The sequence below is a fragment of the Theropithecus gelada genome, chromosome 12 (assembly GCF_003255815.1).
Source record: "Theropithecus gelada isolate Dixy chromosome 12, Tgel_1.0, whole genome shotgun sequence".
In the NCBI taxonomy this organism is placed as follows: Eukaryota; Metazoa; Chordata; class Mammalia; order Primates; family Cercopithecidae; genus Theropithecus; species Theropithecus gelada.
Window position 1 is genome coordinate 105,769,697 of NC_037680.1, and position 27,970 is coordinate 105,797,666.

Here is a 27,970-nt window from a genome sequence, read left to right on the forward strand (position 1 = left end):
GGATTGGGATTTTTGTACCCAAGTCCCCCAAACTTCAAGTGCTCTCAACGCTAAAGGTATTTCCAGGGAAGTTGTAAAAAGATGACATTTGCAACCTCTCAGAAGGCACTTATTCCAAGTATAATCCAATTTAGAAAATGCATTTGCTTTAAACTTTCTCTAAAAACCTAAATGGAAAAAAAAATATTTCTAAATCTTGGTCCAAATAGTGACACTGCCTTTTCTCCCTCCAACTAGCTGTTTTATTCCAGTAATTAGGGAAAGGCTCTCTGAGTGGGTATAACTGTATAAAAGTCCAAGTGTTTCAAGTTGAAATGTGCAAATGGACTTATTTCTGACTTTTGTTGCTCTGATACAAAAAAAAACTGTTCAAAGCCAAAGGATCTTCTTATTTGAATATAGTTGACTTACTCTAGATAACAACACTTGGAAAAAACTAAGCTATTTAATGAATATTACATAAACGCTATAGAAAGAACTATGAGGATTTCTTCATTTCAATTTATTTTTAAGCTAAAAAGAATCTAAAAAATAAATAAGCTAACCACCATGCACTGAATGTCTATTATTTCTCAGGACATTGATGTGCATTTTCTGTAATCGTTATTAGTTCCCTGTAAAATAGGTATTCTATCATAGTTTAAAGAGGTGAATAAATCAATGGGTAAAAAAAATAGAAAGAGTAAAAAAGACCCACAATTTGATACCACAACAGGGTGACTATAGTCGATAACAACTTAATCGTACATTTTAAAATAAAGAGTGCCATTGAATTGTTTGCAACTCAAAGGATAAATGCTTGAGGGAGTGGATACCCCATTCTCTGTGATGTGTTGATTTCACATTGCATGCCTGTATCAAAACACCTCATGTACCCCATAAATACACCCACCTATTATATACCAACAAAAATTTAATTAATAAATAAATGAAGAGATAAAGAGATAAATAAATTGAGGCTCGGAGAGACTGAACAATTTGCCCTGAGGTGTACAGCTGTGTACAGCTTGGTGAATACAGAATCAGGACTTGAACCCAAGTCCCCCTGTCTCCAAAGCCCACCACACTCATGCTAGCTTCCCCCCAGCCTGTAATGGCTCCCTAAGAGACTCATTTATTGCAAATCCCATATCAGCAATCACAGCCACTTTTACACACCCAAACCTAAATGTGACTATGGTAATAAGTATCTTAATTTTCATTTCGTTGCCTGGCAGTTCTCCTCAACTGGATAACATATTGGGCTCTGGATAACCATATTAAACTGAATCGAAATTGCTTAGAAAGCATTTACTCATTACTATCTCAGAAGAGTAGTTATGCACAAGTATGATCAAGAAGCACATTTCTAGCAACAATCTATTTGTCTCTTTTCCCCAAAAATTAGTCGTGGTTTCTTCCCCAAGATGAGCAGAGGGAAGCAAACTAGATGTTTCTCTTGCTCATGTACCCTGGGCAGGGACTGCATGAGCTAACAAGGGAGGTGGCTCCTCCGGAGACTGGCACCCACGGCTTGCTCGTCGTGTTCACACTCATTACAACGAAAATCTGTCCTGCTGCCCAGTGGGTTCAAGTAACCATGGCAACTTACCAGCAACATTGCTCACACAAATTATAGCAAAGAAGCTACAACCAGCTCCACCCAGAAACCGAAATGGTCACACCAAGAAGGAAACATTTCTCAAGGACACTTTGCTCTTAAGGGGCCATTGGCAATCCTGCATCTGTTCAGCTTTATCACCGGAATAAATCTCAGCTCACTTTTACTGAACAGCGTTGAAAGCTGTTACACATAATACACTTGAACTTTGGTTGTAATTAAACTGGTGAATCACAACTTTCACTAACTCTCTGTGTCACAAAGAGCATTGATAAGGAGTTGTCTGGAGAGCCAGACAGCCCTCAGCCCATCTGGAATGCTGCAGACACCCGTCCTCGCATTCTCAGGGTAGGCAGCACTTTCACTGCAGAACGTGCAAGTCCCAACGCTTCTGAGAGACCAGAAGCTTGCAGCAAAGTGATGCCTGGGGGATGGTGACAGCAAGAAAAGGAAACTCTGCCTTTCTGGAAAGTTCCGGTTTTACTTTTTTAAAGAAAACATAGAAAAGTCTTTAAATAAATTATCTTTTAAAACTACCACATGAGAGGTAGGAAAAGGTCATTTGTTGAGTGGTGATTTAAACAGTCACTGAGGGATGTGGCTGAGAAAGTTAATGAGAAAACTCGTAGGCTTGTCAGGCAGTTTCACGGGTCTAGTTGAAGCTGGAGACTATGAATTTAGAGGTTCGTCAAAGTTCTCAATCCATGTCTGTTCACCTCCCCCACTAGGCTGTGTCCCTGGAGGGCTTAATTCATCTTGTGTCACCAGCACCTAGCTAGGCTCTGATATAAAGCAGATGCCCCCAGTGTTAGCTAAACTCAGTGGCAATGTCTGCAATGTCTGATGGGTTATTTCCTGGATCTGCCAGAAATGAAGTTTATTTTCTCACAGTTCTGGAGGCTAGAAATCCAAGCTCAAGGTGTTGGCAGGCCAGGGCTAGGAAAAAGCCTGTCCCAGGCCTCTCTCAGAGCTCCTGGCAGTTACTGGCCTGTGGCTGTGTAACTCCAATCTTCACATGATAGCATTCTCCCTGGGTGCGCGCCTGTGCCCATATTTCCACTTTTTATAAAGACACCCGTCATATTAGATCAAGGTCCCTCCCTACTCCAGTATGACCTCACCTTAACTTAATTATATCTTCAGTTACCCTATTTCCAAATACGCTCACATTCTGAGGTACTGAGGAGTAAGACTTCAATTCTGAGGAGTCATGATTCAGCCTATAACATCTGAGCATAAATACTTTAAATAAATACTACATTTTTCTTTTCTTTTCTTTTCTTTTCTTTGAGACAGAGTCTCACTCTGTCTCCCAGGCTGGAGTGCAGTGTTGCGATCTTAGCTCACTGCAGCCTCCATCTCCCAGGTTCAAGCGATTCTCCTGCCTCAGCCTCCCAAGTAGCTGGGACTACAGGCATATGCCACCACGCCTGGTTAATTTTTGTATTTTTAGTAGAGATAGGGTTTCACCACATTGGTCAGGCAGGTCTCAAACTTCTGACCTCAGGCGATCTGCCCATGTCAGCCTCCCAAAGTGCTGGGATTACAAGTGTGAGCCACTGCACCCAGTCACATTTTTCTGTGGGAACAAAGTCATGTGAAAAGAGTAAAGAATCCCCACTTCGCACTCGAAAATCACCATTTCGGCTAGAGTTTAGAAGTATTAATAATTAATTTCATAGCTTAGGCAAAATGTCCATTGTTCCAAAAGTCATCATCAAATATTCATACTAGATATGAAGTTTAGTAATTAATCCCATTTGTAAATTAAAAACCAAGATTCTGGCTTGAATGAATGGTGAAGATCAGCCAAGCAACGTTCACTTCTTAAAAGTGTTTGTTTTGTGAAAAATGCAACAAGACTCTGTCTAGGTGGAAAGATGTGCTAAATATTCATTTATCTCAATATCAGTCATTGTTAAACAACAGTGATATGAGGGTGGGCAAAAAGTTAGTTATGATCTAGTACTATCATCCTCCTGTCTGGGAGCAAACCCTCTCTAGAGCAGGATTAAGCTATCTTAGAAAAGAGCAATGTACACTGTAACAATCTTTATGGTTCTTGCATCCGGTTTCTTGAATATTCACTTCTTTGTTTCCGGGGACTCCAGATGATGGCACTTGGTAGTACCATCTCCTTTTAAAGGTATATAGACTGCTCACTTCTGGGAGATGGAAGGCTTAAAATTGGCTATAAGAAAGGAAGGATACACTTATTATCTCAGGGGATAAAGAATTAATAGACAAATAAGGCCTTATTCTATCTCCTTAGGGTCATGACTCCAACCATCTTCTGAGGACCACAGCCATCAATGTTCCATGTGTGACATCAGGAAGAAGGGGTACCCTTCAAGTTCTGACTCCTTTGTACTCACCCTGATGGGCTATCACAATTCCAGAGAAAACAGTCAACATTCTGAAAGTGCCTTTTGAACCACATGATTCAGCATAAAAACATGAGAGATCCAGCTTTCGCTGTCACTATCATTGCCTGCTTTTCTGGCCTAGAAACTGGCCAAAACCCCTCCTGCTTATTACTGGCATGGATTGCTAGAACTTCAAAACAAAGTTTCAAGTGCTAGAAATTCTCAGTTGCTCTCTCATTCATACCATTTTGCATTTTCTATGAATTAGCTTTTAGATTCAGGTTACAAATTAATCCACGCTCATTATGTAATTAAATGTTTGATTAGGAGCATGAATTAACATATTACACAGAGGCATATAATTTTATGAGACAAACTCTTTAATTCCAGTGAAGAGATTCACCATGGTAACAAATTATCTGACCCATCCAATTCAATATGTAATTCAAAATGATTTTTCAAATTAACTAAAAATGCTGTCATTATTAAATATGTATATTATAAGGTATGCACTGCACTGTAGGGATTTTTTAAAATACTTAGGTAAAAGATGAGAGAATTCTAAATATGGTTTCACAAACACAAAGTAAAGATCCAAGCTGAAATTTTGAAAAAGGATAAAAATGTTGACAATTTTGTTGTAGCCAATGCTATGTGCTTTAATTTTTTTTTAACCTGGCGACATTAGGAAATGGTGCATTTAATGCATTTTTTATCTTTCTGTGATATCTTCGTAAGATGGCTCGTAGCACTCTACCTGGAGATAGATTTATTTTGATTGCTAGACGCAATCTGTATTAATCAATCCAAGGCTAAGTACAATTTAGTTTGCTACATCAGGAGCTGGATGGTATGCAATTGTTCACAGCTGTTTCTAATTACACCTTGATCCAATAATAACTAAATATTGTTTAAAGTTCTGGCAGTGACTACTTAAGGAGATGTGCAAGATCAATAAAGGAAAGTAACATTTCGAGGCATAAGCCTGCATAAATTAGAACCTGTAGAAAACACAAACACCATTCAGTAGGTGGCACTATTCCCTCAGCCAGAACTCTCTTCATTCCCTGGGACTTGAGTAGTCCTCCTATGGCAATTACCTTTACTAATTTCTTCCATGGAATTCTGTGACCTAAATTAGTATCAACAGACTAACCTCAAATATATTGCCTGGATTCTTCCCTTTGAGATACACAACCCAGATGAAAACTATGTGAATTGCAGGTGCAAGAGTACAGAAGTTTGATTTCATCTCAAATCCTTCGATAATTAGGTCAGCATATCGTTACAGGTTACCTGGAAGTAAATTAATTCTTCACACCCATTATCGACAACTCAATTGATTTGACCTCTTCCATTGATATTAGCCAATGAGCTAACTTAAAATATTCAAACAAGCCAATGAGCAGGTTTTTCAATCTCAGCATTATTGATATTGGAGCTGCATAATTCTTAACTAGGGAGAGGAGGATGCATTGTAAAAGTTTTAAAATATTGAGCAGCATCCCTGGCCTCTGTCCACTAGAAGCTAGTATCACTTCCCTAGTGTAACAACCAAAAATACCTCCAGACATTGTCAGATGTCCCCTGGGTGCAGACAAAATCATCCCATTTGAGCACCATCAGTCACCTAGTGATCTTCCTTTTTACTAAAGGAAGATCTCTGGCTTCATTGCCAAAGATTAACTATTCCACTAGCATTCTTTCAATAACAATGTTTACTATTTTTTCTTTTTTTTTTAAGACAGAGTCTCACTCTGTCACCCAGGATGGAGTGCAGTGGTGTGATTTAGGCTCACTGCAACCTCTGCCTCCCAGGTTCAAGTGATTCTCCTACCTCAGCCTCCCAAGTAGCTACGATTACAGGCACCTGCCACCCCTCCTAGCTTTTTTTTTTTTTTTTTTTTTTTTTGTATTTTTAGTAGAGACACAGTTGCACTATGTTGACCAGGCTGGTCTCGAACTCCTGACCTTGTGATCCGCCCACCTTGGCCTCTCAAAGTGCTAGGATTACAGGCATGAGCCACCGCGCCCGGCCACCATTTTTATCTGATTCCAAAACTTAAAGCATGAGCATTGTTTAAAAATGTTGACGCTAAAAGAAGTACAAAGAAAAATAAAAGCCATTAGGAATGGTCCCAGACTATGATAATAACTGTCCTAATTTCAAGGGTATCACCTTATTTTTTACGGCATAAAGATGAATGCAGAGTACTTGTAATACTATTTGATTTATTAAAATCTTAGAGTCATGTGGCAGTATTAAGCATGATTTAATGGCTATACAGTATTCTTTCCAAGAGATACGCCATACTTATTTTAGCCGATCTCTTATATCAATATATTGAACTTTTCATCTGATTACAAATGTTAATGTATATTATTTTTACTATGTCCCTGGGATAAATCCCCACAAATAGAAATTTTAAGTAGTAACCTATTTTAGTTCTGCCCTCACACAAAGGGAACATAAGAGAGAATGAAGAAACAAAGAAAAATGAAGATGGGGAATAAAGAAGAGGAGAAAATAAGAGAGAGAAGGCAAAAGTAAGAGGAGATGGGAAAGAGAAGAGAAGAGAAAGATGAGAGAAATGAAGGAGGCAACGATGGAGGGAAGAAGTGGAAGGGTCTTGTTTCAGTAGAGGCTAATCTAGAAATGAACATGAGTGGCATAGACTCCACTTGTTTTTTCTCTCAGGTTTTGCATGGTTCACGTGGTTTGTTCTCCCACAGAGATGACAATGCTCTTGCCCACCATTCAGAGGGCATACACTTCAAAGTACTTATCCTCTTTCAATTCTTCCTGTGACTAGCATGCATTGGTGAAATGGCATAGAAAAGTAAAGTGAGAAACCTTGAAAATATTATGCTAAGTCAAAAAAGCCAAACTTATGAGACCACAAATTGCATAATTCCACTTGTATGACATATCCAGAATAGGCAAATTCATAGAGACAGAATTACACTTACAGAAAAGCCATGGTACATCATAGCTGTGAACTCAGAGCTCTGGGGTCTGCAAATGTACACCCAGATAGACTACTGTATGAAAAGAGTAGTATTCTCCTTGGGTGTCACTGATGCAAAGTACTATATAGAAAGGTTGGGATAAAATTACAGTAAAACCTGGGGCTATAGAAAAACCACTATTCAGTACATCCAGTTATCCAAAACAGCGCTGGACTGAGGGATATGTGGATGAGGAGTGATGCATGGCATAAAAACATTACATGTCCAGAAGGAAACTGGGGGCAGCAAGAAAGACTTGAAGCTAAGGATAGGCCATGTTTAAGCGGGGAGAAGAGCAATCATGTGACATGCAATACTCAGATTATTAGCAACATGCTCAGTTTGTGCCTGTTGATTAATTAATGGAATGAGGTCTGAAAACGTGGTCAGTAAACATAATAGGCAGTTTCTGAGATGGCTTCTGACAATGTTAAGGTGGCTCACCTCCCAAAATCCATGACTTTTTACTCTTGCCTTGAGTATAAGATGGATTTGGTTATGACTTGCTTCTAAGATGCCACTTCCAAGCTTAGGTTACAAAAGAACTCTGTTGTCTGTCTTGCTCACCCGCTCTTGTTGTCTCACTTGCTCAGATGAAAGCCAACTGCCATGTTTTGAGTTGCCCCAGGAAAGGCTCTTATGGTAAGGAACTGAGAAATCTCTGGCCAACAGGCAGCAAGAAGCTGAAACCATCAGTCCAACAACCTGAAAGGAATTGGGTCCCACCAACAATCACCTGAATGAGGTTAGAAATGGAGTGTCCTTCAGTTGAGCCTTCTGATGAGACCACTGCCCCAGCCAACAGCTTGACTGCAACCTCAGGAGACACCCCGAGACAGAGGTGGTCAGATAACCTGAACTCAGATTGCTGAACCACAGAAACTGAGAGATAATGTTTATTGTGTTAAGCCATTCATTTTGAGGTAATTTCTTATGCAACAATATATAACTGGTACCACAGGGTTTTTCTGGTATTTCACTGGTTACCAGACAAAGATAATTGTTTCAAAAATGCAATTTTCCCCCTCTCAAACTTAGCCATATATTAATGCCTCTAAACAAGTTACCTACATATGAAAATAGCTTCTTCTGTTCTTTACTGAATTAAGGATAATGAACTGTTTATCCTCCATTAAAAATCAATTAAGGACTGGCACTTTCTCTCTTTGATTTAAATCTATTGACTAGTTATCCTGAACCTCAGGGACACAAATTGACAGAGGAAATTATTAGCGCTATGTCATCCCCTGAGAAAATTCAGACAAATCTTCTCTTGAAATTCTCTGCCCTCCTTTAACTTAAAACTATTCGCAGCAGTAATGGACAACAGCACTGATGGAAAACACTAAGTAGCAGGTTCATATATTCTATGCCAATACTTACCACGTATCTTTACGGTAAACATGTTTCTCTTGGAGAAATGAGCCATAAACTAAAGTCTATGCAGCAGAAAAATCCAACTCCCTTAAGGCAAGGGGGTGTTTCCTACTACTAAGTTTTACTTTGCTCATCATGATGAGGGGAAAATTCAAAAGAAAGATGAGAGATTATTTGTATTTTTTATACATTTAAGAATACTAATAAAATTAAGTTCATGATCTATTTTCTTTAATCACAAAACCTCTGCACACATCATCAGTTTCAAGTAAAATAAACTGCATTGAGGAATGCCGTTCTCTGATTCCTCATAAATAGCTGCTCTGTTTAATACATTTGAGAGGATCCCAAGAACAAAAGAACAGAGAGAACAGAATGATTTCTGTCAAATACGCTACACTCATTTGTATGAGTAAGTAGCTTAATTGTGACACGTGTGTTTTAACAAAAAGAACTTGAGGTCCTGAGTGTGGAAAATAGAGCATCCCTACGTATCCTTTTATCACTCTTTACCATAACACATATTTAAGTTAATTTGTCACAGGAAAGATGACATTCATCTCTTACCAGAGGACTAGCTTTTAATATTGACTATTTCAAATCAAGGACACTAAATTCAACTGATGTTTCTAATTAGATACTAATGGTTTAAATAAAATATCTCATGGATCAAGGCAAAGAAATGAACAAAGTCCTGAAGGCAGGTAATGCACTGTAAAGTAAATCAATCTCTAGGTGCTGAAAGACTCACAAAAATAAACAAAGTAACAATAAAGATAAGCAGACTCTTCTACTTAGAAGTGCACAGAATAGGTGAATTTATGTCAAATGCATCTGCCTCAATTATGCATACAATTTAAGCTCCATAAACCAGTACTAAGAGTTATGCTTTCTATAAATGAAGCACTTTGCCTGGCTAATTTTTAAACATACACACATCAAGGCCATTAAAAGCAAGCTGAATGAACTCCCCATTGTTCTGTTTGAAAAACTGGAATATGCACCGAGACTTTGCAGATGACAAATAAACCCATCAACAGTTCCCTATGTAGAACAGGTGAAGATTTTGCTTTGTGCAGACATTCAAAGAGGGCCAGATTAAAACAAAGGGGTACAGATTCCCTTCACACTACGCTCCCCAGAAAACACTGGACCCTTAGCTGGTAGAATGGAGAAACCATGTTCCTAGAGAAAGGCAAACAAGTTCCTAGATCTCTAGGCCATAAATGACAGCAAATTTGCAGCCTCCACTGTCTGATATGCAGCCATCACTGCCACATCAGGAAGCAGCCCCTGCCCTCTCTCCTGGACCCTCAGAAGGGGGAAGAAAACAGCAATGATATTCACATCACCAGGTGTAAAAGCTAGCACATCTGCTGTAAAAGCTGTGCTCTAAAAACACTCAGTGCTTATAAAAATTGTACTGAATTTTAACTCGCGCAGTTTCCCTCTTCTATCTGTCCATCACCAAAATCCGATTGAAATTCCTGCTCTTCAATATAGGTATCAAGAGCATCTTGCAGAAGTCCCTGCGTTTCCTCTAGTACTCAGTAGAATACCCATTTGACTTGGGTGATCACTGAACCAAGCCTGGAAAAGAAACAAGATACCCAGTGGCCCAAGGTCTAATGTTCTACATTGTGTTCTCATGGGGTATAATGTAACCCTCCTCAGAAAAAAAAAAAAAAATCATATTTGTTGTAGGCAGTATTTTTTGGTTCTCCAGTGTTCATTCCCCCTCTTCTTCATTCCCAACGTATCTAATTTTCCTTTGGGAATCCATGTAATTTTAGCAAACGGACCCCATGCCTGGCTCCATGATAGGAGAAAGATCCCCAGCTAGTGTATTTCACTTCCTGGACTGAAATGATTTGTTTGGGGCTAGACAAGTTACTTAAACCCATGAAATCAAAGGACCATCAGTGCTTTTGCTGGACAGATGAGGCATAAGAGTGTAGAAGGAGGAAAAAAATAGAAAGCGGGTGGGGAAAAGAGCACAGAGTGATAATGGAACAGGGGAAGAAAGAAGTAAGAGAAAAGGGGTATTGAAGAAAAGAGAAATAAATAGAAAAAAAAACAAAAGAGGAAGGAAGGAAGGAAGGAAGGAAGGAAGGAAGGAAGGAAGGAAGGAAGGAAGGAAGGAAGGAAGGAAGGAAGGAAGGGAAGTTTCCCTTGACCAAACACTCCCTTGGAATACATGTATTTTTAGTTTTGCTTTGCCATCATAGTCAGGGCATTTAACCTGTCTTTAGCTACACTTAAAAGAAAGAAAAAAGGATACAGTGTCACAAATGGCACTTCCTTCACAGTGATGGCACAATCATGAATGAGTCAAATGCTGCAGCCTAAAGACAAACCACTACAGATTAACGAGCTAGATGAAGAATCTGTCCTACAGATACAATGAAAATACATTTTGTTCCACCCACAGAATCTAAGATTTTCCATATTTCACACAGTGCTGATCTTAGCATCTTTATCCTCTAGGAACATGTGAACTCTTCTAGCTGTGAACTACTGAACAAAGAAAACACACACACACACACACACACACACACACACACACACACACACAAAGCCTAAATCTAAATATCCCAGCACTGAGAAAGTCACTTTTCCTTTCAACAAAGAAATCTTGATCTACGAGTGTAGAGTCTGCCCTAGCTAATGAACCATCTTGGCTATGATAACTGGCTGCTAGTTGTTAATAAATCTCAGACCGTGGCCAAAGCTACACGAGTTACATTTCATTTTAATGTCTTTAACGTCCACACAAACGATGACGAGTTCTCTCCTTATCTCTCCCGTGATATAGCGAGGAACAGTCTCAGCACTGGAGGACTGGCCCAAGAATGAAGAAAGACAAATACCAGTTCTGCTCCTGCACCTGTTTGCGAAGAATATCACTTGGTCTGATAGGTCTAGGTTTTCTCACCCTCCACATGGGTCCAAGAGAGGATTTTGGTCTTGATCAGAATATCTGACATTGGTCTATCATTTTCTTCTCCTGAAACAATAGCAGATATTCGTGAATGAGCTTGACATGCTTTTCTGCAAAGCCAAGAAGCAGCTTCCATGTCCTTAGCATGGTACTCCAGGGCCTCATCCCCAAAGTATGCTACGTACGCCCCAGAAGGTATGTAATAGAATCGCCTAGGTTGGGGACAGAATATGTTAAAATTTCTATTTATAGTTATTCTTATCTTCAAAAATATGAAATAAATTTCAGCATTACTAATGCTTAATACACAGGCTGACACTGGCATCCTCCACCAATCCATTTGTCATATAATCAGTGTCACATACAGAATTAGAAGGATCCTAAGGGAGGGTGGGCATCCTACAGTGGGAAAGGAGTTGATGGGACACTTCACCTGCAGGATCACCCAGAGCTTTACAGTTCACATTTGCTCACTGCAGTGAATTTATGGATTACAAATCTGGTTTTAATAAAATCCAGCTGACATTCTACAAATAAATGACAGATTTAAGGTAATTCAAAGAGTGCACACACACACAAACGAGAAAATGGTAGAGATGGTGTAATTCCTTCTCCTGGCATATGATCTTTTTCTTCTTTATTCTGGGGTGAAAACTGATGATCCAATTGCATCTGACAAGAAGTCAGTCAAACAATATTAAAACTATCAAAGCCATGTGAAATTCAGTTTTATATCCACTATTGTTAAAGAAGAGCCTTGCCTACACTAACGATAAGAGAAATCCATCATAATTAGCAAGATATACATACAATATTGTTTATTCCTAATGTAGCTCATGCTAACATCTCTACTTTATATTTGTTTTAAAAAGACATAATAAACCCTGTCTCTAAAAATATATATATACACACATAATAATTAGTAACTATTACAGAGATTTGGCCTATGTATTAATACATTTATAATTATCAGTAGTGTTTCTTTTGTTTAAAGGGGTCTGTAATTTAAAAACAAAAAAATGAGTAGCATTCCTAGTAGAGGATCTTACTGAGCATGAACAAATAAACTATTTTTTTTCCATTGCCCTAATAGGTCTGCACATTTCCTTCCTTCGACTCTCTTTGTCTCAGACTGACTCTAGTACATATGTGGCAGGATGACTTCTCTTCCTCCCTGCTCTTTCTCTTCCGGATGATGACCCTTGCTATGGAGGAGAAATGAAATCAGGGTTCTGTTGGCATAATAACTATGAAGACACCAGGTTTTTACAACATAAAACTTCCTTTTTTAATCTTCAAGACTAAGGTCCATTTCTCCTATTGACGATTAATGCTGAGGATCCTGAAGCTCCCTTCCCCTGGAGCTCCTTTTACCTCCAAACCAGATGTTCCTGATAGACCAGGATCCTTGACGGGGCTGCAAGGAAGGGCCAAGAAGTAAAAAGACTTTAGGAAATCTGGAAGGAGAATAAAGAGGGGAGAACAGAAGAAAAGGGACTTTTATCCACAAGCAAGGTGGACTCTGAATGAGCTCTCTGGTTAAGTAAGCACCTGTTTTGCAACATCCCATAAATAGACTAATAGGAAAGTGTTTCCATAATAGTGGATGGCACCGTTCCTGCTCTAACACTTATTGCAGGCATACTAGGTGGAAACATGAGAATTCCAGCACTGCTCATAAGTGTCACGAAAACAACTCTTAAAGAGAACGCATTAATCAATCAATGTGGGGGGAAACTAATTTCAGTAGGATTTTTAGCTTACAGGGTAACTTTCCTGGCTCCCAGGATGATGAATTTCATTTATCCTCATTACTTCCTAAGTAAATTATTTTATAATTCCTGGATTTGGCTTCTGAAGATGCCTGGTGACTCATAAATGCCAATCTGACTAATGTCTCATTTAGAGCACTCAGTACGCACAGAAGCCCAGACATCATTTCTCTTGCCAAGAAACAAATGTATAATATTTTCATTAAAAACAAAGAAATGAACAACTGGCACACCAAGGAACACATCTGCACCTGTTGTTACAGTGGTTTTTATATTCTACTAGCTGGATAGTCAGGAGCTGAAATACCCAGGGATGTAATGAAAAAAAACTCCCTGTTCATATTTAAAAGAGGATTTTATGATCTTTTTAAGACTCTGCGTTATTTATTGCCATTTTTTGGTCATACCTTATTTGTCACCATTTTGTCTATAGTTCATTGACCTCTACATTCAAACCGGGGGGGGAGGCTGTAATCTGAATGGCAGTATTTTATTTATATAGCACTGCTCCCACAAAGAAGTACAAAGTACTTTATAAATATCTCTTTAAACTTGAAAGTAACTTAAGTGTCACTGTCTTCATCTTAAATAAAGACACAAGAAAGGAAAGTTCAAATGGTTAAAATTAGCAAGTTAGAGAGGATTTAACAATCCAGAGAGGATTTCCGGGAAAAGATGGCAAATTGCCCTTCAATATGTATCTCCTCTCCTTCTCAAAATTCACTAAATTGATCATAATGGAAAATGTTAAGTTGCAAACGAAAAGGAAAAAAATGAATGGGAGAGAAGACAGTAACATATCAAGGGTTTTAACCAAGATATAGAAGTTTCAGAAAACCCACTGACTCTACATACCAAAGCTACATTTTCCTAAGCAAATTTTATAAAACTGATATTTTGACCTAATCTACATTTATCATCTGTCCTTATCTCTTAAATGGTTCCCAAATTAGGAGGGCAAGTCAGGATTTTCCTTAAGGTTGCTGAACTATTAAGAAATAAGATTCTCCAAATTAAAGAGGCCCACAACCACTAACTGGATGAAGTGGGTGAAAATCCACACCAAGGCACCTAACCATAAAATTAAAGAGGACCAAGGGCAAAAAGAAGATTGTTAAAGCTTGCAAAGCTTGGGGGATGATATGGTTTGACTGTGTCCCCACCCAAATCTCATCTTGAATTGTAATCACCATGTGTCAAGGGAGGGAGCTAGTGGGAGGTGACTGAATCACGGGGGCCGTTTCCCCCATACTGTTCTCGCGATAGTGAGTTCTCACAAGCCCTGACGGTTTATAAATGCAGCACTTCCCCAACCCCTGCTGCTATGTAAGATGTGCCTTGCTTCCCCTTTGCCTTCCGCCATGATTTTAAGTTTCCAGAGGCCTCCCCAGCTGTGTGGAACTGTGAGTCAATTAAACCCCTTGTCCTTATAAATTACCCAGTCTCAGGTAGTTCCTTACAGCAGTGTGAAAATGGACTAATACAGAGGGGAAAGTCACATACAAAAAAATATTAGTATCTGAATCAAATGGGATCAGGTTCCTGAAATGTAACAAGGGATCATAGAAGTCAATGGGTAGTGTCTTCACAGTGCTTAGTAGAAATTATTTCCAATCTGCATTTCTATACCAGCCAAACTTTTGAAAAGGTGAGAGTAAAATAAAGAAACTTTCAGATATAAAAGGCACACAATGTTTACTTCTGGGAGATGTGCTCCAGCGTAACACAGGAGTAAACTTAAAAAGGGGAAGAAAACAAAGGGGTATCCAACACAGCAGAACAACAGAGAGAAGTCCCTAACTTACAGAAGGAGTGCAGCTGACCCAGAGACAGAGTCTACTCAGGAACGAGAGGACAAGAGGACTCAGGATCTCAGGGTGAGATCCCCAGGAGGAGATGAAGAAGAATACACTATGTCATATAACCCGGTAGTTGGGGAACGTATTGATAGTCATATGCCAAATTTGATAAAGCATTTGTGGAAAATTAAGTGTAGGTGTATATAAAACTATACAATTCTAAAAATAATATATATTCTAAATTGAACAATAAAGGAAATAAAAATTATGCTGCACTGATGGATCCTTTAGTTATCACACAGATACTGAGTTCACTAAACTTTCAGAAGTAATTACATCAGCAAAACGGAGGAAAGAGAGTGAATATAGACATTATGGGCCTAAATCTACATCTACCAGAACAGAAAGCTAAAAAATATTATCTATCATAATGGGATAAAGTGTAGTGTTTGGATATATAAAGGTAAACATAAGAAGAAACTGCCAAAATAAATAATTATGATCACTTCTTCAAGCAGGACTGAGGTATGCAGAAGGGATGAAAGAGACAGCTAAAAATATTTGATGTTTAGTTTTTTTCACTGTTATTTGATGTTTTCATCTCTGCAAGTATTGCTTTGATAAAATTTAAAACTCAAGGGAAAAAATCACTTACAAGGAAAGTCCAGGTTTATATCAGATTACACTCACCATCTATATTGTTTAATGCTTTCGTACCTAAAGCATCTTTTATTTTTCATTTAATAAACAAAAAATTACTCTTGGAGTAGCAGGTAAACTTGTTCTCACATTTGGTTCCCTCAGTATAGATTCCTCTAATGCAAAAGGTGAATGGAACATTGAAAGTAAGAATGACATAACGAATGCTGAATATATATACTCAAGACAGTATTTTAAAAGTTAATTTCTTATATTTAAGTATTATATTTGTATAAACCAGATTTCAGTTTTGAAGTTACTATAATCTTTGAAGAGTCTCTAAGAAGTTATACAATCTCCACTGGAAACCATAAGGGACATTATTAATGAATTTTTATCAACTTAATTGGTTTTCTGTGGGGTGTTTCTATGGTTGGCTAACAAATGAAGTCTACCACAATGGAAATATAGTTTATCCACAAAACCAACCCAGAAAAATATGTGGAATAGTTAACTTTTTTTCTAAATAAACAAACCCTAAATTCAGATAATAATTAAACTAAATTTTCAGAACTAAGCCAACAAATTATTTCAAAGACAAACTCTCTAAACAGGAAATCATAAGGGGAGAATAACTGCATAACAAGGTACTTCTCTCAGACACGCATATTATACTCATATTTCCCATATCATTTTCAAACTTCTGCTCAAAGCTTTACTCAAAATGAGGAGAAAAGTATCTATTCACTGTCCCTGTGACAGTACCGTGAATCTTTTACAAACAGTGTTTGATGTGCCCACTATATTGGAAGATAACAAACTACAAATGTTCACATTTGTAGTACAAAACCTGTGTAGAACAGGTTAAAAAAAAAAACACAGGTTTTGTGCAAAAACCTATATTCTATATAAAATGTTAAGGTATCTCTTCTGTTTCAGAAATTGTGATTTAAAAATGAATTTGGCTCACATGAGTAAGATGCTAACTTTACAGAGCAAATTTCTTTATTTTTCAATTTTTTAGTAGCTTTCTGAATTCCAAGAAAATAATTTTCTTAGGCTTAAGAAAAAATAAACATAACCTAAAAAACTGATGAACTAAGAATGATGGCTTCCAGCTTCATCCATGTCCCTGCAAAGGACATGAACTCTTTCTTTTTTTATGGCTGCATAGTATTCCATGGTGTGTATGTGCCACATTTTCTTTATCCAGTCTATCACTGATGGGCATTTGGATTGGTTCCGAGTCTTGGCTATTGTAAATAGTGCTGCAAACAGAAAACCAAACACCACATGTTCTCACTCATAAGTGGGAGTTGAACAGTGAGAACACATGGACACAGGGAGGGGAACAACACACCCCAGGGCCTGTCGGGGGGTCAGGGGCAAGGGGAGGGAGATCATTAGGACAAATACCTGATGCATGCAGGGCTTAAAACCTAGATGACAGGTTGATAGGTGCAGCAAACCACCATGGCACATGTATACCTATATAACAAACCTGCACGTTCTGCACATGTATCCCAGAACTTAAAGTAAAATTAAAAAGAAACAAAGATGAACTATGAACATTGTGTGTGTGTGTGTGTGACAATTTTTACATTTTTACAATTCCCCAATTATAAGAGAACCATCTGTAGTAGGGTGAATAATGGCCACCCAAAGACATTACACCCTAACTCCTGGAACCTATAAATGCTACCTTACAAAGAAAAAGCCTTTCTGCAGATTTGATAAAATGAAGGATCCTAAGATAGATAGATAACTGGATTATCCAACGGGCACTAAGTCCATTCACAAGTGTCCTTATAAGAAAGGAAAGCAGAGGGAGGTTTGATAGACAGAAGAGAAGGTAACATGACCACCATGCAGAGATTGCCATGATGTACCCACAAGCCAAGGAATGCCTGCAGCCTCCTAAACTGCAGGAGGCAAAGAATGGATTGTCTCCCTAGATCCTCCAGGAGAATGACCCTGCTGACACCTGGATTTCCGTCCCATGATGCTCATTGTGGCCTCCAGCCTCTAGCTCTATGAGAGAGTAAATTTCTGTTGTTTTAAGCCACTAATTTTGCCAGGAAGGAGCCTTCAGCAAACCAGTATGTCATTCTTTCAAATGTGTTTGAGTAGCTTTACAATTACTATGCTGAGCACATGAGACAAGTCTGACACCAGACAAATCACACGTTAAATGGAAAAACGTCACTTTCCCTGAAACTTATGAAATTCTGATTTGGGCACAGAGAAGAAACAAATGTCTAAGTCACTGACTTGGAGCTTTCTTCCAAAACGTTCCATTTAGAATGGAGTTTCCTATAAACTTCCCAGACAAACTTAAAACATCCAAATACATGTTTTCTTCAGTGTTAAAAATTTAGATAATGCAAATAAGCAAAAAAGTAGGAAAATCAAAAGTTTATCCCCAGTTTTATTATCCAGAGATTACTTCTGTTCATATTTTAGTATATATGTCCAGCATTCTATTACGAATGTTGACATATAATTATTTTATTTTACATTATTGTATAAAAATGGATACTAATAACATGTTATAATCAACTTTTTATATACTTAATACATTATAAATATTTTCCATGCCAATATAATTTCTACAACAAAATTTTTAATGACTGCATATTTTTCATAGTATTGCTGAACAAAAATTGCATATTATCTTTTTCACACATTTAAACACTTAGACGGTTTTCCCATTTATTTCACTAATGAATCTTTGCTGATCTCCCAGGAGGTTTTTTTTTTTTATACTTTAAGTTCTAGGGTACATGTGTACAATGTGCAGGTTTGTTACATATGTATACATGTGCCATCTTGGTGTGCTGCACCCATTAATTCGTCATTTACATTAGGTATATCTCCTAATGCTATCCCTCCTTTCTCCCCCCACCCCACAATAGGACGCAGTGTGTGATGATCCCCTTCCTGTGTCCAAGTGATCTCATTGTTCAATTCCCACCTATGAGTGAGAACATGCGGTATTTGGTTTTCTGTTCTTGCGATAGTTTGCTGAGAATGATGGTGTCCAGCTGCATCCATGTCCCTACAAAGGACACGAACTCATCCTTTTTTATGGCTGCATAGTATTCTGTGTTGTATATGTGCCACATTTTCTTAATCCATTCTGTCACTGATGGACATTTGGGTTGATTCCAGGTCTTTGCTATTGTGAATAGTGCCGCAATAAGTATATGTGCGCATGTGTCTTTATAGCAGCATAACTTATAATCCCAGGAGTTTTTAAAATCAAGAAGTAGACTAATTTTGTTAGTAAGAAAATTATAATCTTTGCCATTTGCCCAAAAGTTAGGCTTTAATGTCAAATCTGACTCTCTAAAGTAAAAGGACAAGGATTTACAGCTATGGCCCTCACAGTATGGGGCACCTGGAAATAAGGATCTCCAGAGAATCCCTCCATGGGACAACAGCTCTACTGCACCCACCAATCTTAAGAGGGACCCCATAAACAAGTCTGTCATCCAACTCAACAAGCGTTAAGGGAGGGTCAATTCTATGTGGCAAACCAGAGAAACCAGGCAAAGTTACAATCTTCACTCCAAACACCTGTATCAGCTGAGAAGTTTTAATTCCTAGTATGAAAAGACTTTAGTCAACAAATAACAAAAGTGAGGTCACAGAGGATAAAGAGCTTTACCGAAGCCACCACGGCTGTCAGTGGAAAAACCAAAGTATAGAATTCAAAGTTCTAAGTTTGGACCTGTGGCCAAGAAGTTTACATTAAAACCTCTAGGTACACTAGCAGTCACATAAGGAGTCTGTATTTGAACATATATTTAAAGATCAACACTCAAACAATAGATGGAGGCTTCAGTTAACCCTGAAGCCATCTCCACTTTCTCCCCTGACTCCTCTGAGACTGGAACAAGGAGGTTAGGAGAATGGGCACTGGACAGGGTGGAGAGGGAGGGGCAAGGCTGAAGGTGGCTTAAGTGCCTGCTGGGGACAGGGAGATTCCTCCAGTTTTCAAAAGCTTCCTTTTCCATTGATTCTGCTGGCTCCTTGGTCCTTAAGTATCAGAGGCAGATAGATGTCTGTATGCGAGTGAACAATCCTGACAATGTGCAATAAATTCTTGTGGATGTAGAAAGAAAGTAGAAAAGAAGGAGGAAGGGAGAGAGAGAAGGAGGAAAAAAGGGGAGAAAGGAAAAAAGGGAGGAAAGGAGGGAGGGGAAAAGAGAGGGAGGGAGGAAAGGAGGGATGGAAGAAGGAAGGGAGGGAGAGAGGAAAAAATTTTTACAAGTCTACAAAGGGTAAAAATTGCAGAAAAATAAAAGCTTGTCTCTGAAACAACAAAGGTTAGCTCATACAAACTTTAGCTTCCTGCATTTGAGGAGACAAGCAGAAGTGAATGTTTTGATTTGTTTACAGGAAAGTGTAAGAAAGTATAAAGAGAAAATAAATATCAATCACTCTGAATTTAGATTAAAATAATCAATGGAAACCACAGGCTTGAATCTAATCATATATATATAATATATTCATATATTATATATACATGTATTCTGTCTTGACATTGAAGTCAGAAACTTACCTTGCAAAAACAAAGTCTGTATAATTGGCATAATAGGATTCAATAAATGCCCAAAATCCAAGAAAGAGCTATAGAGACGCATGTGATGAGGATGGTCACACAATAAAACGAACATTTTCATTTGCGTTAAGGAGTAAAAAATGGCCCTTTGTCTAAAATGAGAAAAAATGAGAAAACATGACTTTATTTCAAGTGAAATACGTAATTGATCAATGGAACCCAAAGATTTAGGTGTAGAAATCAGATACACGTGATGCTAATTTCAAATACACCTACATTCAAATCAAGAGTCCATATCATGAGATAAGTTGGAGTACTGGAATTCACTTCTCAGACTGGCCATTTTACACAAGCACTCCATGGTAGTATTTGAGGGTTACCTGCAAAGCCTTCAGCTCAGAAACATCTCCTCTCCGTTCCATGAAACTGTAATCAATCTCTTCCTTCCTCAGAGCTAAGGGACTACTACTGTTATACCTGAATGCACGGAATCTCAAAAAAGGCAATATAAAAATTGTTATGGTTTACAGATCATTAACTCCTTCCTGGAAACTAGTTTGTTCGACAGTTACCCTCACAAATGGGAAGATATCAGTAGTGCCGTTAGGTGGGGCTTCACATCAAGCCAGGCCAACTGCCTCACTCAGGAGGAGGCAAGGTTTGGGTACATAGGGCCAAGCACATGGTGAGCACAGGCCTAGGTGAGGGGCTGGTGGGACACTAGGTAAAGGACAAAGGAACAAGCACTGCTGGATAGGCTACAGAATCAAGACATGGACGCCCTCAGCCTAAGATGGGAGGGAACAGAAAGGAAGGGGAGCACAAAGAAATATCTCATTCTGGCTGGGTAGTGGCTCATGTCTATAATCTCAGCACTTTGGGAGGCCAAGGCGGGTGGATCACTTGAGGTCAGGAGTGCAAGACCAGCCTGGCCAACAAGGTGAAAACTCCTACTAAAAATACAAAAATTAGCCGGCCCTGGTGGCAGATTCCTCCAATTTAAGCTACTCAGGAGGCTGAGGCAGAAGAACCTGGGAGGTGGAAAGATTGCAGTGAGCTGAGATCACAGCAGTGCACTCCAGCCTGGCAAACAGAGACTCAAAAAAAAAAAAAGAAGAGAGAGAGATAGAAAGAAAGAAGTAAAGAAAAGAAAGAAAAGAGAAGAGAAGAAAAGGAAGGAAAAGAAAAGAAAAGGAAAGGAAAGGAAAGGAAAGAAGAAAAGAAAAGAGACCATGCTAAATCAGCCTGCTCACCACTGACATCCAAGGTTGCCTCGGGGGCCAAGAGAAGCCTCCCCCTGAAGCCAACCCTCAGGGCTGACCTCAGACACTGGCCCCACCAGCCAGATGAAAAGGATGTAGTGGAAAGACAGCCAGGGACTCTCCCAATCAAGGCAGACAGATTCAGTCCCAAACAGGAGACCCATGTCAACAACTGCTAATGATCCTGCTTTTCCTGTTCCTACACACACGCCTCCCCTTGGTATATCTCTTCTAGGTTACTTCCCTTTTGCAACTCAGAGAAATTCTCATGCTCAGAAATTAGCAGCAATCACAAACTTTATAAAACATTTTAAATAAAAGACATATGTTATGTGCTAAATCCCCAATTATGCATCAGTTTGTTTGTGACAACATTGCTGCTATTTTGCTTTAACAGTATAAGCACTGTGGAATGGGTATTGTACAGCATCCACATGGCCATATAGGAACTCAGTGGGCATTTTGCGTTGGTTATATATCTACACATATAATTTTTACAAGGCATATGACTTTTCATTGTAGATTGCCTTTTTCTTAAGAAAACTAAATGTGAGAATCTGTGTGGTATATCTGGGTAAAATTACAGGATATTTTTAGTATTTTCCTTATGCTTTCTGGTTTCTGTAAGAAAAGATAAAATTCCAATCCAATTAAACAAGGTAAATCCTCCAGCCTTGGACATTTGGAAGAAAGACAGCAGGATGGGTTGGTAGGCAAGAAACTCAGAATTCACTAAGGAGTGTGTAACAACTCACCTGCCAAATCAACTAGCCCTTAAATTCTTTTTTAAATTTTTTATAATGTCCATGAGATCCTGATATTGACCTATGAAAGATGCAAAAGCAGAAGCCTGCAGAAAAGAAACAGCTTGCTCAAAATCATATGACACAACTGGCTCACCTGTTTCGAGAGACACCTGTGGATAGACATGGAACCCACTCAGTGGCAGTGGAATCCGGTGGGGGGAGCACAGGCTGTGGAGTCAGAATGCTGCAGCTCAAATCTGGGCTCTGCTAGTTACTAACGAGGGACGCTGGGACACTGAGATGAACTTCTCTACGCCTCAACTAGTTCATCTGTGAAACAGGGTTACACCTGGCACTTACACCGTTGGGTTGCCATGAGGATGAAATGGCTCTATGCCATGAAAAGTACATAGATGACTGCTTAATGCATTAATCCACACGTGTTCTTTAGTGTCAGTTCTGTATTATTAAGACTTCTATTTCGATTTTTTATTACTATGGTCATTATTATTATCAGTATTTTGTGAAGGCTTTGAGAACTTCAGTGAATGGAGCTGCAAGTCTCAATGCAAAGGAGGGCAGCTCCCGCTGGAGGATAAGGCGGCACACACGGTGCTGACATCTGATCCAGTAATTCCAGAGCCCAGTTCTTCCTTAGAAGCCAGCTTTCTGGACTGCGATAGCAAATCCACCAAATCCCATTTTCCATCCTACTCCCCACCTCCCAGGTTACGTGTCTGTTCATGTCACTTACATTGCTCTTGTCACATGACTCTGCAGCTCAGAACTTCAACCTCCAAACATGGTTCGCCTTCATGTAAATTACATGGTATAATTGAAAGTGCAGGCTCCTGTTCCCCACCACTAAGCCGAGCGTCTGAGTCAAAATCTCTGGGAAGAAGGTACAGGAGTTTGCTTGCCAGGGGAGTCTGATACTCACACAAGTTTCAGAAGTACTTGTGATTTATTTATTTGGGCACTTGTCTTATTCCCTCTATTTGGTTATACATTGCATCCCCCACAATACCTATGTTTATTCCTTTTTCCACAATACCATGTACACAGTAGGTTTTCAATGACTATTAATTCAATAAATGTTTGCTAACAAGCTGAAGCCACCTAGGATTCCATCTTGCTAGATGGGAGGAGAAAGGTGTGACAAGCCAGGATTGCTGCAGCAAAATCACACACAGCGTCTGATACTCCAAACAGCTCCAACAAGAGTCCTAATGCACTGCAGTGGGTTGTACAGTTAAATAACTCTACTCCAGAAAAAAAAAAAAAAAAGTGGCTGCAATAGAGGAGAACACACAAAGACCCAGCTGCCCGAAACATGAATAGCCTAGCAAGGCACTCCCGTCAGCACCCACGGAGAATACAGATCAGTGGAAAATGGGAAATCTGAGATGAGCTAGGGTCTCAATGGTGCTCGCCATAACCCATTTTCAACTCCCCTTTCCTTTGCTTCCTCCTACCTCTTTCCTTCCCCAAACCTAAAATTATAAGAGCTATTAGGGAAAAAGAGCAACTACTGTGTGAAGGCCGAGGGTCCCATGAGCTGGCCCTGCAGCTGGGCCTGGGCTACATTGTGTTCATTATCCCGGGAGGCGTGAGCCCGAGAGAGCGTTCCTTCTGCAGCTGGCATCTTGTGAGCTAAGTTACTTGCAAGAATCAGAGAGGAAACACTGGACTTTGTTCTTGAAGATGATCAGAAAAAATTGGGGAAGATCTAAAAGGATTTTAAACCAAAATTTCAAGGTTCAAACAGATAATTTTTTTTAACAAAACTCAGAACACAAAAGTGACACTGTCCTTGAGAACTAAAGAATAAAACACCAGTACATTTCCAGTTAAAACTTAAGTGTATTCTGTTGATAGTATACAATTTGGAGAATTACATGTTGCAGGTTTTCTTCCTTCAGATAGAACAATAATGCTGGAAAAGCCCTCAAGAGGTGTTGGCCCAGATTCCTGACTCCAGGGTTATGACTATCTATGCCTGAAATCGCCTCTTCAAGGTTTCTAGGGATGGAGAGTCCATAAATTTTTTATAGTCGAGTGGAATGTGTTTTTCTCCTTGAATGCAGAAGTTCTTCCTGGTGTCCAAATGAAATCATTGCCTATTTCCTTTGTCTAGCTAGCCACACATACCGAGGCCAGCACAAGCAACCCTTGCCCTCTTTGGCACACTCTTCTGAATTCCTACTATTTTTTTTTCAACGTCCTTTTAAAACTAAAATAAATGAGCACAACCTAAGGCAGTACACAGAAAAAATAGTCCATGAGACATGAACCCTATAATCCTTTTCAGAAAAATGATGGTTTTTATTCTAGCAAATATTTTTCTCTCACAAACACACACACATTTATTTAATATATAAATTAGATTGTCAGATTGCTAGGTATTTTTATTTTAAAACTGTGTAGTTTTTGCTCTTCCCATTTTAAATGTACTTTATAGGCTTTATCACACTTAATTCTCCTCCATATACTTGTCCCTACTGATATCATCTTGCTTTGAGGCACCATCTTCCCTCACAGGATCAGAAATCAAAATAGCATTAATAAATCTTCTGAAGAATGTATAACAAATTTGATCTCAGATCACTTTCAAATTTAATGAGTACTTTTATAATTCCCTTATATCACCAATTCACCAAAAGCATTAAATGCAATGGACCTAACGCCAGTTCTGTTGATTCACTCTCTCCTGTTAAGGCAGAGCCACTGACAATAGCTCTTGGGAAGTTGGAAAGTCACCTTATCAGAATTACCATTTAAGATCACTTCAAAATGAGTCACATAGCTCACTTCCCTTATCCCACCGATGATTCCACCCCCCATCGTAATTAGAATGAAACCTAAACTCACCATGACCACAAGACTCTTTCCCCACCCAGCGCCACCACTCATCATGACTTTCTCAATTTCTCAGGTATACTGGCCCATTCCCTGCTGTTCCCAAATATACCAAGACCACCCACCTCATAGAATTAGTATGCCCTATTCTTTTGCCTGAAAGATTCTCCTGCAAGTTCTTCACAGATTGGATCTCTCGCTAATCATGCTTGTTTACCTCGATTTTCTCCTCCCATGCCCCTCAGCTAGCAGTTAAATCCCACAAAGATGCTGGTGGGTTTTGCCCACACTGTGACTCTGTGCCGGTCAGACAGTGAGCACCCAATGAATATGTGTGGAATGAATGAATGTGGGTGAGGTTTTGTGCATACCACCATCACCCAAGATTGCTGTAGACGCCAACCTGACCACAGCTATGCAAGAACTGATTCCTTAACACTAAGTAATAAGGAAAAGAAGTGTATCTCGAAAGCAATAAGGAAAGCAACAAGGAAAGGAGTGTATCTATAAAGTTATGAAAGAAATCCATATATAAATGCATTTTCCTTGTCCCTTATTTTATTTCCACTACTCAAAAGAAATTTCTGATGATAAAACATATTCTTTGTGATCTCTAAATTGATTACTATATTCATCAACTCAAGCAAAAGAGAATATTATGTGAGAAAAAGTCCAAAGCTTACCAAAATTATATTCTAGTTTTGTTTCCATGTTGGCATTAAAGTTTGCATAAATTAAAAATGCTTTTTCTGGATTCTGAGCCATGAATATTAGTATAAATTTTGAGAACTGAAGCAAAGCAAAAATGCAACATTATCCCTAAAGGATTTGGAGAGTATAACTGTTAGAAAACTTGATTTTTTGTGGTTTTTTTTTTTTCCATTCTTTAAGATATGTTTTATTCAGATTGAAAGAACAAAGGGAAGAATTATCATTAAGAACAAAACTTTTCTTGTGAACTCCAAAGTTCCACAGAGCTACAGAAATCACAGAGAGAATACAATTTTATTCACATATACTAAAACCCAGGTCTTTAACGGGTGTCCAAAAGTGGTAGTGTTATGTCATTAAGAAAAATAAAACAGGATATGAATTCAGTCTACCATCATTCGTGAGTTTATTTTGTTGGTCATTTTATGTTTTCATTCTTAAAAATGATTACCATTGTGAAACACAAGTCTCAAGCCCACACATCCTTGAGGCTCTCTCACCAAGAGAACCCATGCTGGCCACGTGCCCCATACCTTGCAGCCACTGTGAGTCCTTGTCTTCATCAGCGGTGTGGTCGTGCACAGCTCAATGGCCTCTGGTTCATGGAAGATGACCGCTGGGAGAGGTTCCTTTTTCAGTGTTAGGACATTCAATTTAGACTTCAGCATGGTCTGAAAGTGCTGAAAAGAAGACAAATAAGCCATATGTAGTTTAATCACTTAGACTTATATGTCCTGCAATTGTACATTAAACCCAATAGCAACTTGTTTGTTTTATTGACTCCGTTCTATTACAGGAAGCGAAGAGATACTTAGTAAAACAGAGGAGGGGGAACTGTGTCTTCTTAGGACCTCAGGACGTCATTCAAATGAAACTGTGGAGACAGTCAATTCCTAAGCAGAGTCCACAGAAACTTGACTTAGTGGTAAAGTCACCTCACCCAGGACATTATGTTCTGAGAAGCTCTTCCAAGGTACTGTATACAGATGAAATTGTGGCAATGGAATCCATGTAGCTTCAGCTACACAAGATGTTTGGAAGCGGATGTTACAGGGGTTATTTTGGGAAAAGTCAAGACATTGTGGAAGGATAACAGATGAAAAAGTATACAAGACTTCTGTTCTCTGCCTTCCCAAGCTCATTCATGCTGTAGAATCTTAGGAAATTCACTACTTTACACTAGACCATTTTTATCTGCTGTCTCAGGCCAGGACCCTAGGTAAATATTCATTTCATATGCAACTTCTGTTGGCTCTTGTTGTGAAAGGCGCTCAGAATCCAACCAGATTCAATTACTGCTATCCATACCACCCAGTCTAAGACCACCTTTTCTTGGTCTATGATAATGACATCCAAACTGTCCCCATCACTTCCCACTTTGTCCCTATACAGAGATTTGCCATACGATCACCAGAGAGATCCTTCTAAAACCTAACTGTGCCATGCCACCTCTGCTCAAACCCTCCTATGTCTTCCCATCTCCTCATGGAAAAATTCCAAGTTCCTACCTTGGCCTTTGAGATCACACATGATTCAGGGACCTACTGCCTCTCTGATTTCATCCCCCATCCCCATCCTCTCAAGTAGGGGTCCAGGCACAGTGTCCTCCTTACTATTCTGAGAATAAACCAAAGACACCTGTGCCTTAGGACCCCTGATCATGTTGCTCCTGTCCTAGGTATCTGCAAGTCTTGCTTCCTCGCCTCCTTGAGGTCTGTGATCAAATGTCACCTCATGAGACAGCCCTTCCTCATCAAAATATAAAGCAGTCAGCATACATATACGCACACAAACACAGACACATGCCTGGCTCCATGTGCCTGCAGCCTGTGCTTAGTAGGACCTCACACTCAGAAGGACTCCATGCTTGATTGAATGCCTTTGGCTTAATGTCTCCATCTTGAAAGTGGGAGGCCAAGGAAAGGGGATGACGTGAGGTTAGGAGTTCAAGACCAGCCTGGACAACATGGTGAAACTCCGTCTCTACTAAAAATACAAAAAGTAGCCGGGCGTGATGGCGGGCACCTGTAATCCCAGTGACCTGGGAAGCTATAGCAGGAGAATCACTTGAACCTGGGAGGTAGAGGTTGCAGTAAGCCGAGACCGCACCACTGCACTCTAGCCTGGGCGATAAGAGCAAGACTCCATCTCAAAAAAAAAAAAAAAAGAAGAAAAAGAAAAATATAGAAAGTCTTAATAATTTTATTTTGAACTTCTGTTCTGTAAGGGAAGTCTGATGGGACAATGGAGCACAGATGTGAGTGGATAAGAAACATACAGTGTGTGCATCCCCCATCCTTACCACCCACCTTCACAGAGCAT

General features: G+C 39.2%; 1 protein-coding gene across 4 annotated transcripts in view; it reads right to left on the minus strand.

Moving 5' to 3' along the window:
* The window catches only part of PID1 (phosphotyrosine interaction domain containing 1), a 252,883-nt gene that overhangs the window by 107,512 nt on the left and 117,401 nt on the right, over nucleotides 1-27,970 (minus strand). For 3 of the 4 annotated variants that reach the window (XM_025405260.1, XM_025405261.1, XM_025405262.1), the window contains one exon: nucleotides 26,182-26,328. The exons of the other annotated variant lie outside the window; for it this stretch is intronic. In XM_025405260.1, coding sequence (XP_025261045.1) covers nucleotides 26,182-26,328 — 147 coding nt within the window. The remainder of the gene's footprint in view (nucleotides 1-26,181; nucleotides 26,329-27,970) is intronic. 4 annotated transcript variants of the gene reach the window in all.